We start from the raw sequence: 14888 nt of genomic DNA on the forward strand, positions 1-14888 counted from the left end.
CAACAGCAGTATCTGATTACGCGGCATCATGTTGTACTGAATTGCAAACGGAAAACGAAAGAAACCCTTTGTCACAAGCACAACTCAATGATTGGATAAGGGATTTGGAATTGTCAAAAGAAAAGGCCGAACTACACGCCTCTCGTATGCAACAATTTAAATTTGTTTCATCCGATGTTAAGGTAACATATTATATGACTCGTCACGAACAATTCTCCCAGTACTATACGAAGAAGGACAGTGTTTGTTATTGCAAAAACATTGCTGGTCTATTTAAACAGTTTGGTGAACCATATGATTCAAAAGAGTGGCGATTGTTCATAGACGGCAATTAATTAAGTTTAAAGGCCGTATTATTGCATATTGGCAACCAAAAGCCATCTATCCCGATCGCGCATGCAGTAAATACGAAGGAAACATATGAGACAATGCAAAAATTGCTTGAATTAATTAAATACGAAGAACATGATTGGAAAATATGTGCCGATCTAAAAGTCGTTGGAAAGCTATGTGGTCTACAACCTGGATACACAAAATACTGTTGCTTTCTATGCAAATGGGATAGCCGAGCACGTCAAGACCACTACATCATAAAGGATTGGCCAGAACGAATCGCGTTTCAAGTTGGGGTGGATAACATAAAATACTCATACTCCGCTCCACATCAAGCTCGGCCTTATCAAAAACTTTGTCAAGGCTTTGGACAAAGAAGGCGAAGCTTTTCATTATTTGAAAACAATCTTTCCACAGATTTCAGAAGCAAAAATAAACGAAGGGATTTTTGTGGGGCCGCAAATAAGGAAAATAACGGCCAATACCCATTTCAAAGAACTATTGTCACCAGTGGAGGCAGCGGCGTGGGACTCTTTTGAAAAGGTCGTTACTTCTTTTTTAGGCAAACACAAAAGTCCTTCGAGCTGATAGAGAACGATTTAATCAAAAACAATGCGGAAATGGGTAAATAAAAAACATATATAAGACCGTTATATATATATATATATATGTATATAAGACCGTTTTCTCAGTTAACTTTAAAACTAAACAAAAAATTTGAAAGCAAATTTTTAAATTTACATGAGAATATATAGCCCTTAATCTGAATTTATTGCCCTGCTCCGAACAAACAAGAACGACCAAAATTTGTTCTGAATTGGAAGATTAACCCAGCCTAAGAAAATTATATGCTAATGTGTCACTTATGTATTTATCTAATTCCTTTTTTAATTTTCTTTCAGGAGTAAATATGTCTTTAAAAATTCATTTTATGCACTCCCATTTAAATTTTTTCCCGCAAAATCTTGGCGACGAAAGTGACGAGCATGGCGAAAGGTTTCACCAGCAAATGAAAATGATTGAAAGTCGGTATCAAGGATTCTGGGATGTCGCTTTGATGGGTGACTACTGTTGGTTTCTCATAAGAGAAACCGATCCTTATATAAATAAGCGTCAAAACAAGACACATAACTTTTTCAATTATAAAATAAGATCATAGAGTTAAGACAGAATACATACAGTACATATGCTATTATTTGTAGGATACTTAAGTTTTACTATATGGATATATTTACTTGAATGCTTGTAACTTTTGTATTAGTTCATCGATTTTGTTTAATCAAAGTTTATTTTTTTTGTAATAAAACAGAGCTTAGAGTGAAAACAAAAAATACACGAAAAAGTAAAAAGTTTTCGAGATCCTTTCTCTCAAAGTACAAATTTTTTTATATTTTTACTAAAAAAATTTAAAAAATCCGTTATGATAGTTCGTTATCTTTGAATCTGCAGGGCCTAGCAAAAAGTGTTTTACACACAGTTTATAGGAAATTTTATTACCTTTTAAAAGCTTTAAACGGTTTTGGAATCGCTCAATTCGTTTTCGAGATATATATGATTAAGTGGGCCCAATTTTTTGTTTTTTTGAAATAACGGTAATTCGTAAATATCTCAAAAACGTTACCATAGAATAAAAAATAACCTTGATTTTCGGAATCAGACGGTGATTTTACATAGGAATTTCATAACGGCGTCTCTGGTGCATTTTGGCTGTAAACCAGTGTAATCAACTGTTTAAGTACACCTATAAGACTTAACTTAAAATTATTTAACTCTATGCAGAAATTGGATTTTTTTTTACTTTTAAAAATACTAAATATTAAATTTATAATCCACTTATAATCCTCTGGTTTCGAAGGCACGAGGACGGCCAAAAGTGCACTGGCTAGACCAAGTCATCAGTGGCCTGAAAAAGACGCACGTAAAGAACTGGAGAGAAACAGCCAAAAATTTTGTAAACTCTAAAGTTTAACATAAAGAAATCAGGTAGTGAGTACTGTGTCATTAAAAGGAACTTAAATTGTATTTGGCTTTTGCCTGGCAATGTCAAACTACCGTTTTCAGTTCTGTTATCAAAATCAGCTTCTAAGCCATAAGAAGGCAACAGAGATCTCCCGTTTAGGAGACAACATCAAAACGCCCACCACAAAATGTGGTAAAAACTCGGCCTAATCACCTGTCAAAGTCGTCCCACATTACAACTATTAATTCCAAATACAAAAGTATCGAAAAAATCAAAAAAGAAGAAAAAAATTGTAAAGCATTTTGTTGTGATCAAAGAAACGCAAACGAGACCAAATGTATCTTAAAGTATATTATACAAATAAACAGAGAACGATTAAATTTGGCAGGCAAATTTAGTTAAACAATATTCCTACTTAAACTTGGAAGCACTGGTGGCACAAGCTGCTTGAATACCGCTAAACTTTTGTTGCTTTTACATAGAAATGTTTCGCTTGGCGTGCAGGAAAGTGGTGAATCAAAAGCAGCTATAGAAAATTTGTATGGCATAAACAAGTAAAGGAATCTGCGGTCCATTTAATTTTGTAAAGCACTGTATGCAAACGTTTAGAGTAAACAAATTGTAGGTAAATATAAAGCCACTTAGCCCTTTTGCCTACACACAGCCAACGAGAAAGGCATTTCAACACATGCGTGCGTGTTTGTGTATGTGTCACCAATTGGCTTTTATTGGCAACGAGTCTGGCTCTTCGGCATTGTCTTAAGCCGGTAGTCGGTTGGCACGCTACCTGTTGCTGCCGCCAGTCAACCAGCCACAGCATTCAAATACCTGTTGTTTACCGGCCACTCTGCTCTTCTCCTCTGCTTCTTCGTTCATTCAACTCTGCTCCGTTGACGTCCCCCGTGCTGGGTTTTTTTTTTGTTTGTAGGCCTTTTGTTTGCCCCGTTGATTTTGTGGTATTGGCTTTGTTATGATTTTGTGATTTCATTTGGTGGCTTCGTTAGAGTTACTTTCCCCTACTGCCGCCCTTTTATTGCGTGTGCGGTCGCTGTGGTTCCCGTTTTCGGCTACGGCCAGTTGGCCCATTACACGTAGTCGAGTGTCGTTTCTTATTTTTTTTTTTTGTGTCTGCTTCTCCGCACTATTCGAGCCAGTGATTTTCACCAATCTCAGCCTCAACTGGCGCACTTTACCGTAGTCATCGTCGCTCTGTCATCGTGATCGGGACAATATTTCTGTGTGTGCGCTGATTGGCATGGTTAAGCTGCGTTCAATACAAACTTTGTTTGTATTCTTTTTCTAAATTTAAGTGCGACGTCATCAAATCGGATTTATAAGTGAAGTAGACATTCTTAGAAATCGTTTTTGGTATGCCGCAGGGAAAGTTTAATTTTTAGTCTTTATTTACTTCCAAACAATCGAAATTTGTTATGTTTAACGAACCCATTGGTGGCGCTTGCGCGACGGCCACGCATGCAACAACAATGCCAACATATCAATTAAGCCAGCAACGTTTAAAATGTGGTGAAGTGTTTGTTTGGGACTGTGTCGGCGAACTCTTCGCCATCGAATGTCTGCTCTGCGAGGAGCGACCTCTCTGTACGCTTTCCGAGTTTGCCGAGCATATGGATATCTGGCATTACGATTGGACCGCAGAGGCGCATGCCTCACTGCCAGATACAACGACAAACGAAAGTTGTGAGACTTTACCTACTCGTTGGGCGGCGGTAGCGGAGCGAATAAGCTCAACGAACAACAATACTGAATTTGGAGGTGAAAACATTGAATCAGCAGCAGACACAGTGTGGGAAATCGGAGGAGAAGTGGAGGTAGCAGTGGCTGCTTTGGCAGAAAGTGGGTCATGTCAAGCAACAGCAGTGAGTAAACGCGTGATTGGGTGAAGAGGAAGCGAAGAAAAATTTAATTTTCGATTTTTAATATTTCTATACAAAAAAGGTTTATGAAAATGAGCAAAGCGCATTGTCACGCTCTTTTGACATCGCTCTCCGCTTAGCTACGGACTTCGAAGAGACGCTCATTAGCACGACAAGTAGTTTAGGCGCAGCAGAAGTTGATAGCAAGTTGTGTGTGGAGAAGACGCGGGGGGATGAAACCGAAGGCATGACAGTGAATAGCGCACAAACAGACACCATGGCGGTGTTTATGAAAAAACGGGTTGAGGTATGTAAATTAATGTTAATTCATTACATGTAGCCCAAAGCTTAGGCCATTGTGCATCTTCCGCCTTTCTTCATTCATAAGATAAAAACATGTTTTGTTTATTTTATTTATTTTATTTTTGGGAGTACATTTAGATATTTGACCGAAAGTTTAGGATATATGTAAGTCGACAATGACCTTTTCGGAGTATCCTAAGTATGCCAGTGGTACCTGGGTCTCAAGAGAGGATTCGAGTTTTTCGCCTGCGATAGGTAGTGATCGATATTTGATGACGACATTCATAAGGCCGAAGCCTCTCCGTGATTGCCATGTTTTCGCATTGATAGTCCGAGGGGTCCAGCAGTCAGTATAGAAAAAGACCTGGTCTTTAGAAACTGCTGCGTCAGAGCCGTAGATTTCTAAGAGCATCCGAGATTTGCATAAAGACTTGCATTTACACGCTTACAAGGTGCAATTGACTCAAGAACTAAAGCCTCTTGACCATTTCAAGCGTCGTCAATGGTCAGAATGATGACAGGAAATGGCAACAGTGAATGACCAATTTTCGAAGAAAATCATCTTCAGTGATGAGGCACATTTTCCCCTCAGTGGATTCGTCAATAAGCAGAATTGCCGCATTTGGGCGAATTATAATCCAAGAGTGATTGCCGAAAAACCAATGCACCCACAAAGAGTGACTGTTTGGTGCGGCTTATGGGCCGGCGGCATCATTGGGCCGTATTTTTTCCAAAATGAGGCCGGTCAGGAGTTACAAATGGTGTTCGCTATCGTGAGATGATAACGAACTTTTTATGGCCCGAATTGGAAGATGTGGATGTGGACGATATGTGGCTTCAACAGGACGGTGCCACTGATCACACAGCTAATGAAACAATGGCTCTTTTGCGCGAAAAATTTGATGGCCGAATAATCTCACGTCGCGGCTATGTCAATTGGCCGCCAAGATAATGTGATTTGACAACGCTGGACTTCTTTCTTTGGGGTTATTTGAAAGAAAAGGTGTACGCCGATAACGAGCAACAATTCAAGAGCTAAAGGATACGATAATTCGGCACATTAACGGCATAGAACCTCAATTATACCTCAGCGTCATCGAAAATTTGGACCATCGGATGGAGGTGTGCCGCCGTCATACCAATATTATCATAATAAAGAGAAATGACAATAATTCCCAAAAAAAAATTGTATTTTTATTCAAAATCAATACCGGTCCTTGTAACTGAACCACCTTTTATTAAAAAAAAGCATTTTTCTTTGAATATCAAAATAACACCTGTTTGGAAAACCCTATATATTGTCTTAGTGGACCTTCCCAGATTGTTGCACAGATGGTTGCATGTCCGGCATTCGCCAAGATGCATATGTAGCTGTTGTCTCTCACAAAAACTCGTCTGCAAAAGAGCCAATCAGTGAACTTTGGCAACCACGGTTAAGGAAGTGTGATTGAGCGTTTAATTCGGTGATTTTTGAAGAGCTCAAATGATGCCCCTCGCAAGGACTTTGGTACCATGTCTGCAACCGTGGTCCGTGAATCCAACAGAAATCTGCCGTAGTTTTGGCACGGTAGCTTAGCAGAAGAAAATTACTCAATACTATTGCTTCTATCTACAAGCTAGTGCGGTCAAATAGAAGATTACCGCAAGGCACCAAAATCCTCACGGGGATAGATGAATGCTTTTCAAGCAAAATATACCAGAAATGTCTTCTGCTGCTGCAACAACAACGGACAGAGTCATCAGCCTCTTGGGGTAGCAAACTCCAAATTTCACACCGGTGGCATGACCTGATCGATGAAATTAGCTTTACTTTCTTCGCGCAAAGTAGTCAATATCCTGACGTCAAAGTTCCGTAACATACAGTAAAGGTTGCAATCACCCTTATTCGGCAGCATTTGTATCCATACGTTATCTAGCATTTAATAATTTATGAATATTTTTCATACTTTTTTCATTTACTTTACAGAACCCCGCCCTTCAACGTCTCAAAACCGAGAAATTAATCGAGATCTATGAGAAATTTCCCGAGCTCTGGCATAAGCAACATAAAATCGATCTAAAATCCGAGACGCAAGCGAAGGCATACCGCAGCATCAGTCTCGAATTGAAGCAACATGGAATAAATCTCAAACCACACGCCGTGCAACGTCGACTGAATATGCTGCGAAAACGGTGCCGCCTCGCGAAGCTCGAAGAACTGAAAAGCCATTTGGAGGGTCAACCGTACACGACCTCCTTTGAATTCTATGAGCGGCTGCGATTTTTGAAGGAGCACATCGAGCCGCAGCTGTGTAAGATTTGCAATAGGATTTGCAAAGATGCGACAAAATGTTGCGCAAGCTCAGAAGGCAATGTGGCACAAAACGAGGAGTATATGCACAGCAAAGAAAACAAAGAAAGTGTAGAAGAAGTGGAGGATGCAGAGGCAGAGAAAGTCAGTGAAAAGAAAGAAAACACGGAAGTAGCAAAGAATGATGAGGAAATAAAATTCCTACAATGCATGAGCTCAGAGCAAGTAAGTTTCGAAGTGGCAATGGAGAATGTGGCCGGCATGCCACCCGCGAAAACACTTGCAGCAAATAAGTTGGAGTGCTGTGGGAATAAATTAGAAATTGAAATGCCAAAGATTGGAAGCGCATACCTCACCCAGACAGATACGACAACTTTCCAACAAAATGAGGAAAACTTAGAAGCGACTGAAATAGCAGCTCCTACGCTGGAAGTGCCCTCTGGTTATCACACAAATGCAGAGATGGAGCCTATGTTAGAAAAGAGAAACAAAATACGAAAAAGAAACGAAATAGAAATTTTGGAAGTAATAGAGCTGCCGAGGGCGGTAAGTGGTGTCTAAGGGTACAGAATTTACTTAGCAGTATTTTACGAAATTTTCTACATTTTCAGTACAATTTCAATACCCAAGAACCAGAGGTAAGCACATCTACGATGAGCGCGAATATGAGCAATAGCCCCCTAGATGTAGTGGGCATGGCGGATGAAAAAATGATTTCGGAGGAATATGATTCCTCGAATGGCGATTCCGGTATTTTACGAGATGTGAGTATACTATTCTTCGATATAAGTTAAGGAGGACGGTATCATAATATTGTGAAAAAAGTTCTGGTACCTGCCCCGGTATAAGTTTGACTAAACGGAATGAAAAAGTACTCTTGATTTAAGCATCTTCACTTATTTCTAAAATTTCTATTTCAGTTTGATGATCAAAATGAAGTTGAGGCAGACAATGATGCGGATATTGTCGAAACAGAGTCCTTTGCTCGGCTCACGCCCGATCAAACGCACAAGCTGATCCGGCTCTATGAGCAATATCCAATGCTTTGGGACCCCGACCACGCAGACTTCAGCACACGTGAACGACGTCGCAATGCCTGGCGCCAAATGACGTCACAACTAAACTCACACTTCCAAATGCGTTACACCTGGACCACAGTGCATCGCAAAATGCACGACTATGTTAAATATTACAAGCGTGAGCGGCAACGCATCCAGGTGGAAGGTGGAGGTACGAGATGGTGTTTCTACGATGATTTCGCTTTTTTGGGTCAAGTGGTACGTAATATTATATAAGGGGGGCGGAAAATAGAAATTATATTCGTTCTAAAATAACGTTTGTTTGCAGCTGACAGAGCAGGCTAGCGATGCGCCAAAACTCTTGCTCACCAAGCAGCAAAATCAGAAAATTATCAAGGTATATGACGAGTATCCGCAACTGTGGAATACCCAGCATACCCAGTTCAAGCGTCGCTGTTTGCGTCAAGGGCTTTTCAAATCGATGAGCGACAAGTTACGTGAAGCTCACAATATAAATATCTCACCACTGAAGCTTAAACAGCGAATTGTTGAATTTCGCTGCACCTATCGGATCGAGAAGGAGCGTCGTTTTGCTGCCGAACAGCAAGGCGAAATATACAAACCCTGCTATGAGTACTATAAACTACTAAATTTCTTAGATCCACATGTGGCACCTTTCATTTGCCCAAAATGTGGCGTGCAATACAAGAAACATACTGAAATAGAGCGTCATATGCGAAAAGAGCACAGCAACAAAAGCAGACGTAAAGTCGATAGCTCAACGCGCACGCCGGAAACGGTGCCCGAAAAGAAAGCCGCTGCACTTGCCAACGTCTGCCACATTTGCGGCATGAGTTTCACCATGCTGCGCAATCTAAAATGCCACCTTAAGCGACATACCAATCAACGCACACACGCCTGCGCGAAATGTCCGAAAAAGTTCTTTGATGCCGCCACGCTGCGCTTACACGAACGCTCGCACACCAAGAGCCGTCCTTTCATATGCGACCAATGTGGTGCGTGCTACGTAAGCGGCAGTAAGCTCAACCAGCACATTAAGCGTCATAGCAATCAACGCGATCATCCATGTGAGCTGTGCGGCAAGGCATTCTACACAGCCTTCGAATGCGAGCGTCACATGCGCACACACATGAATATACGCGAAAAGGTGTGCCCTATCTGCGGCAAGGACTTTGGGGTGGGATCAAGCTACTATGCGCACATGTTGCTGCACTCGGATGTGAAGCGATACAAGTGTAAAATGTGCTGCCAGCAGTTTGCACAGTTCGCGGGGCTGTACAAACATCGCAGACGGCATCACCCCACCGAGTTTGCAAAGGACCGAGCGAAGAAGAATGGAGGGCATGAAAAAGATGAGAAGGAGAAAACTGGTTGAGCTACCATGATTTAAATGTATATAACCCACCGGGCTGCCACTCTTGCTGTAGTCAACATTATACAATACTTTGTGGAATTTCACACGCAATAACGGCTACAACTAACGCGTTACCAGTTAAAACAACAAAAACAACTGGAAGAAAGCCTGCATAGAGAACAGACGAGACATCGCCACGGATAGTGTTGTCAGAAGGAATTTTTTAGAAATTTCTCTTTATAGAAAATATTACTTAAACCAAGGCGAATCTATTAAATGTGATAGCAATAATCCGGCTGATTAGATTTTTTTTATCCATTGAATGCGCCTGGACTTAAACCGAAACTTAAAAATTAGTATTAAATTGAACGAATGTTTTATTACATCCCTTGCGGATTAACCCTTTAACTGAACTCTGCTGCTTATATTGTTCGAGCCGAACAATTATATCCCACTTCTGATTTTCATAAAATTTCTAAGCTACTTTTATAGTCAATTAAAAATCAGCCTACTTACCAAACAATTATACAATTATAGGAAATTTTTTGTCTAATTTAAGTATTGCCTTTCATTGCCTGTAGCATTTTGTTAAGTATTAATAAAAAATAAATATAAGGTTGTCAAAAAAGTCTTGCGGTATTTTTATTGAATTTTCAATTGTTCATAAAATTGGTTAAAATAATGCGATTTAAGTCAAATATGCGCCGTTTTGTTCGATGACGAGTTCCCAACGAGATGCCAACTTCAGAATGCCCCTCTTATAAAAGCTCGCTTCCCTATTGTCAAAAAACTCGGAGAGCCAATTTTCACAGGACTCTCTTGTGGACAACTTCCGACTACCAAGCTCGTTCGCCATGGACAGAAATAGGTGGTAATCACTTCGTGTGAGATTCGGACTATACGGTGGATGCAAAAGAACCTCCCATCCGAGCTCCCGGAGCTTCTAGCGCGTCACCAAAGATGTGTGTGGCCTGGCGTTGTCCTGATGGAAGACAATTCGGCCTCTGTTGATCAAAGATGGCCTCTTCTGCATGAGTGCTGCATTCAAACGGTCCAGTTGTTGACAGTACAGGTCCGAATTGAGCGTTTGGCCATAGGGGAGCAGCTCATAGTGGATGATTCCCTGCCAATCCCACCAAACACACAGAAGAACCTTCCTGGCCGTCAATCCAGGCTTGGCCACCGTCTGGGCAGCTTCACCGCTTTTCGACCACGACCGTTTGCGCTTCACGTTGTCGTAAGTGACCCACTTTTCATCGCCAGTCACCATCCGCTTCAAAAACGGGTCGATTTTGTTGCGATTCAGAAGCGATTCGCATGCATCCATACGAGCAAAAATGTTTTTTTACGTCAAGTCGTGTGGCACCCATACATCGAGCTTCTTTTTGAATCCAAGGTTCTTCAAATGGTTTATAACGGTTTGATGACTCATGCCCAACTCTTGGCCGATGCTACGGCTGCTACTATGCCGGTCTCTTTCGATCAATTCAGCGATTTTATCGCAATTTTCGACGACAGGCCTTCCGGACCGTGGCGCATCTTCGATCACCTATGCACCAGAACGAAAACGTTGAAACCATCGTTGTGCGGTGGAAATGGAAACTGTATCGGGTCCATAAACTGCACAAATTTTATTGGCAGCATGAGATGCATTTTTGCCTTTATCGTAGTAGTACTGTAAAATATGCCGTATTTTCTCTTTATTTTGCTCCATGTTTGCGACGCTATAACTCACGAACGACTAAAAGCAAACAACAATTAATCAAACACGTGTTAGCACGTGAAAAGAGCTTTCCAAAAAGCTCTAGCGTTAACCGATGCGACGAATACAACTAGAACTACGCGCTTGCAAAGACAAGCTGGCGGAAATACCGCAAGACTTTTTTGACAACCTTATATTTTGACAAAACTACGTTTACGTTGTAAAATTCAGCGCTTTTACTAAGTTCCAAGAGCTATAAGTATATTTAAATTTATATTAAAATGTGTTAATGCATAGTTTATTTGGAGAATCGTTTTTGCTGTCGCAAACGATATATGTCATTGGCGGGTGGCGCCGGTGTCTGCGTCTCCTCATCGCTGTCGTCACCGCCGGGCAGCATGCGCCGTCGCTTCAGGCTACCCGCATCGCCGGTACACACGCTGTCATCGACAATCCAATGCACCGACTTGGCCAGATCAAAGAGTTTAGTATCGCAACCATGATCACCGACGGGCAGGGGAACAGCTATAAAGGGCAAATTGTAAATGGTGATAAATTGGCAAATGAACAAATTTGTTTGACAACAGCAAAGAAAACACGCACCATCTGGCAGCTTGATGCGGTTGAAAATGTCGAAAAGCATTTCAATGGAGACAAACGGGCCGCGGAAGGAGACCGGCGGCGGCAGCTGTGCACATAGCGAAGCCAATGCGGGCGGCTGTGGGAAGGTGCCACCTGCAAGCGGGTGCTCGCCGGGATGCGAATTCACTTTCGGCTTGTAGGGTATCATTTGTGAGAAGTCAGGGCGTGGCAATGAGACAACCTGTTCCACATCGGGTTCATCTGGTTTAGCAGCTGTGGCGGATAGTGATTTATTCGTCATGATACCAACATTCTGGAAGATCGATAGAGACAGTTAATAACTGTTACATTTAAAATGTAGTAAATGATTTGTCAATAACTCGAAAACTATGCAGAATCTTCTAATGAGGTGAGGAGAGTGACGCTATGGGCATTTGTAGCGTACGACATGAAAAGAAAATGCTGAAGCAGCCAGTTGGCAAACTTACGTAAATTTTCTAGCGTTTTCAGCGCAAGCAGCATTGAAGTTTCAATTACAAACGTATACAAATAATAATAATGTGTAGCCTTTTTATTGGTACAATTCAGTAGTAGCAAACTTCAACTCACCTCTGTGTAACCGATAGAGCGCAGCTCAACGCTTGTGCAGGGATAAAGATCCAAAAATTTGTAGCGATCCACCAACTGTGCAGTCTCCTTACCTTCATACTCCTTCAGCTGTAAATAAAGTGCGAAGAATTTACAACCAGCTCAAGTCTCTAACCTCTAACCGCCAGCTATTACTCACATTTTCCAGCACAGCGCTCCGCCGTCGCTCCACTTTTACAATACTCGAGAGATCGCCAATGTTGGACTCGAATTCCAGAAAGCGATTCCACACATCCACACTGAGTGTTGGTGTGAGGCCACCTGACGATAGTACGCGCTCAAACAGCACGCGCGTGTTATTATCCTCATTCAAATGTGACAAGTAATCAATGTAGCACATGACGTACTCTGGACTACCGCCAAAGCGTTTCAAACCAAGTTCGAAAATACGAAAAGCAATATCCTTATCCTTCGAACAGTAGTATTCCATCAGAGCAGCGGCAACGAAAACGTGATAGCGTGAGCGCACATCTTCACGCGCTTTCTTGAAGACAGCGCGCGCCGATTTGATTCCCTCCGCGCGACGCGCAAATTTCATATATTGCACATAAGCCTATGGAAGGGTAGAAAATTGCTTAATGTTTTCATAACGAGCGCATATTGCATACCAGTGTCGGATCAATATCCGGTATGGACAGCAATTTATTGTACATAGCATGCACTTTATCGTACTTCATGCGTCCCTCCTCGAAGTCGGCATAAGCAAAGTAGAGCAAAGCATTTTTGTTTAAAACGCCGTTGATCGAACGCTCTAATATGTTAGCGCATTCATCGCCGAAAATTTTAGCAGCTTGCGTATCCTGTGGATGAGAAAAAAGTGAGTATTACAACAATTTTAAGTGAATGAGACAAGTGGTCTCGTATTTACAAGTGAACACAGTGAGTGGGCGATGTCGTTGGAAGCATCATTGCACTTGCATGATTAGCGGAACACAAAACTATTTATTTCACATTTATAGCAACTGAGCATTTTTCTTAATTCGTATAATTATTTCTTTGTTTTAATTAACAAAAATCACATGCAACTGCATCAATACAACCAAGCATCAGTGGGCAAGTTTTTTGTATAAATAAAAGAAAGTAGTTGGACGATTTGTAATAATATTGTGTTGCGCATAGCACGCATCACACAGCGTTTTATTTGCATATTTTCCCGCATAACTGCGGTCTTGCACAAGTAAGCACTGTCGTAAGTTATTTATAGTTGCGCGCAAAGTAACGCCGTAAATTCGCAACATCCGCAAATTGCACTCCACAAATGCGTCGTAAAGTTGGAGTGGCAGTAAAAGTATACTGGTGCAACTGTGAAATTCTAAAAATACAATTATAAGTTTATGCAACACAATACGCACGCCTTTTTCTGCTAACGCTTGAGCGCTTTGATCGAGATACTGTGCGGCTTGATGCCACACCGCCGGATGATGAGTGAGCACCAACAAGCACTGTTCCGTTGCAAACATGACACGACGCGTTATTAGTGCTGTATCCTCAGTTCGTAGTGGATTTGATTTCTCAAAAGCAATAAATTTTTTCCACAGTTCAACCTGAAATACATAAAAATAATTAGTTGTAGTGGGGAAATATTAGTGTGGCATATATACCTGCTTCATTTCCTCTTTGGATAGCATTGGTGGTACAGCAGGTAAATTGCGATTCAGTCCTTTGGTGAGTATTTCAAGCTCCTTGGCAACTCGGCGTGCGTTCATATAGTCCCTGCAGGCAGATTTTTTTATAACACAAATCGAAATTACACAAATAGATATTATGCTGTTACAACAACAACAATAATAATAACAACAACAACAACATGCACCTACTTAGAACGCTCTAAAGTCATCTTCTCCGATATTATTGGATTAATGTTATGCTCGAACGCAATATAGTCTTTCCATAATTGTTCGATGCCGACTATGGGCGTAACCACCGCTTTCTGATAAACTCGTCGTACAGCTGTTATTTTTTGATTTTCCGCGTAACTACCCACTGCTTCAACACTGCGCAGAAAATTTATATAATCCTGCCAAATGGAAAACGAATGCAAGTCCATGCCAATTTTCTCTAGAGCAAAGTCGTAAGCCTGCGCAAGCTTTTCTCTATAACAAAAAAAATCAAATTTAATTTTGAATGCATTAATTTGTCGTAACAAAGAATCGTACTTGTGCGTGCTCAACCCAGCTTTTGTCTCCTTTACATAAGTCAGATATAACTTCCACAAGTCGATATTTAAAATTTTTACCAAAGAACGCTGAAACAACTTTTCAACACGTTCAAAATTTCTACCCTTCATCTCCTGCTCGATGTAGATTTTCCAATAACGCGCTGTAGTCGGGAATACATTCACCAGTGATTCATACAAGCTGCGTACATCGTTTACCGGCCGAGTTTGTGCCTCACGCAACAACACAGACCACGATTCGATGTCATAGGGACGCATCTCCACCACCTGTTGAGACCGCACCAAACGTTCGTGGCCCCATTCCTGCACGAAAAATTTGGATATTCACAAAAAATTCAGATATTCGCAAATATATCTTAAGCATTTCGCGACTTCTACTTACTATATCAATCTTAATTTGCTCCCGTACAGACATGATTATTGCTTTAAGTACCGGTACACGCGGCTGTTGCTATCCTTTGTAGTGACGCTCAACAGATATATATATTGTTATACCCGCTCAAAAACACGTATTGTATACAAACTGCACTTCGTTTTGCGAAATTTCAATAGTATTCTTCTAATATATTTCTTAATTTGTCGCAAATTTTAGAAATTAGCAAAAGACGCCAGAAGCGAAGGTAAAC

At 41.1% G+C, this 14888-nt stretch overlaps 2 protein-coding genes across 2 annotated transcripts; one reads left to right on the plus strand and one right to left on the minus strand.

Annotated features, from left to right (window-relative positions):
* The first annotated feature begins 3546 nt into the window (after positions 1 to 3546).
* Positions 3547 to 9603, plus strand: LOC129237992 (uncharacterized). Its single transcript, XM_054873017.1, has 6 exons — positions 3547 to 4170; positions 4250 to 4474; positions 6437 to 7306; positions 7372 to 7524; positions 7681 to 8037; positions 8108 to 9603. The coding sequence occupies exons 1-6, from the start codon at positions 3724 to 3726 to the stop codon at positions 9173 to 9175; spliced, it is 3120 nt and encodes a 1039-aa protein (XP_054728992.1). The 5' UTR covers positions 3547 to 3723; the 3' UTR covers positions 9176 to 9603.
* A 1465-nt stretch (positions 9604 to 11068) lies between these two features.
* LOC129238833 (protein suppressor of forked) lies at positions 11069 to 14888 on the minus strand. Its single transcript, XM_054874032.1, has 10 exons — positions 14645 to 14888; positions 14243 to 14565; positions 13904 to 14179; positions 13688 to 13799; positions 13439 to 13630; positions 12695 to 12886; positions 12226 to 12639; positions 12048 to 12155; positions 11460 to 11751; positions 11069 to 11381 (listed from the first exon to the last, which is right to left on the minus strand). Exons 1-10 carry the CDS (start codon positions 14675 to 14677, stop codon positions 11155 to 11157), a joined length of 2169 nt encoding a protein of 722 aa, XP_054730007.1. The 5' UTR covers positions 14678 to 14888; the 3' UTR covers positions 11069 to 11154.

Source organism: Anastrepha obliqua, chromosome 2, assembly GCF_027943255.1.
Source record: "Anastrepha obliqua isolate idAnaObli1 chromosome 2, idAnaObli1_1.0, whole genome shotgun sequence".
Lineage (NCBI taxonomy): Eukaryota > Metazoa > Arthropoda > Insecta > Diptera > Tephritidae > Anastrepha > Anastrepha obliqua.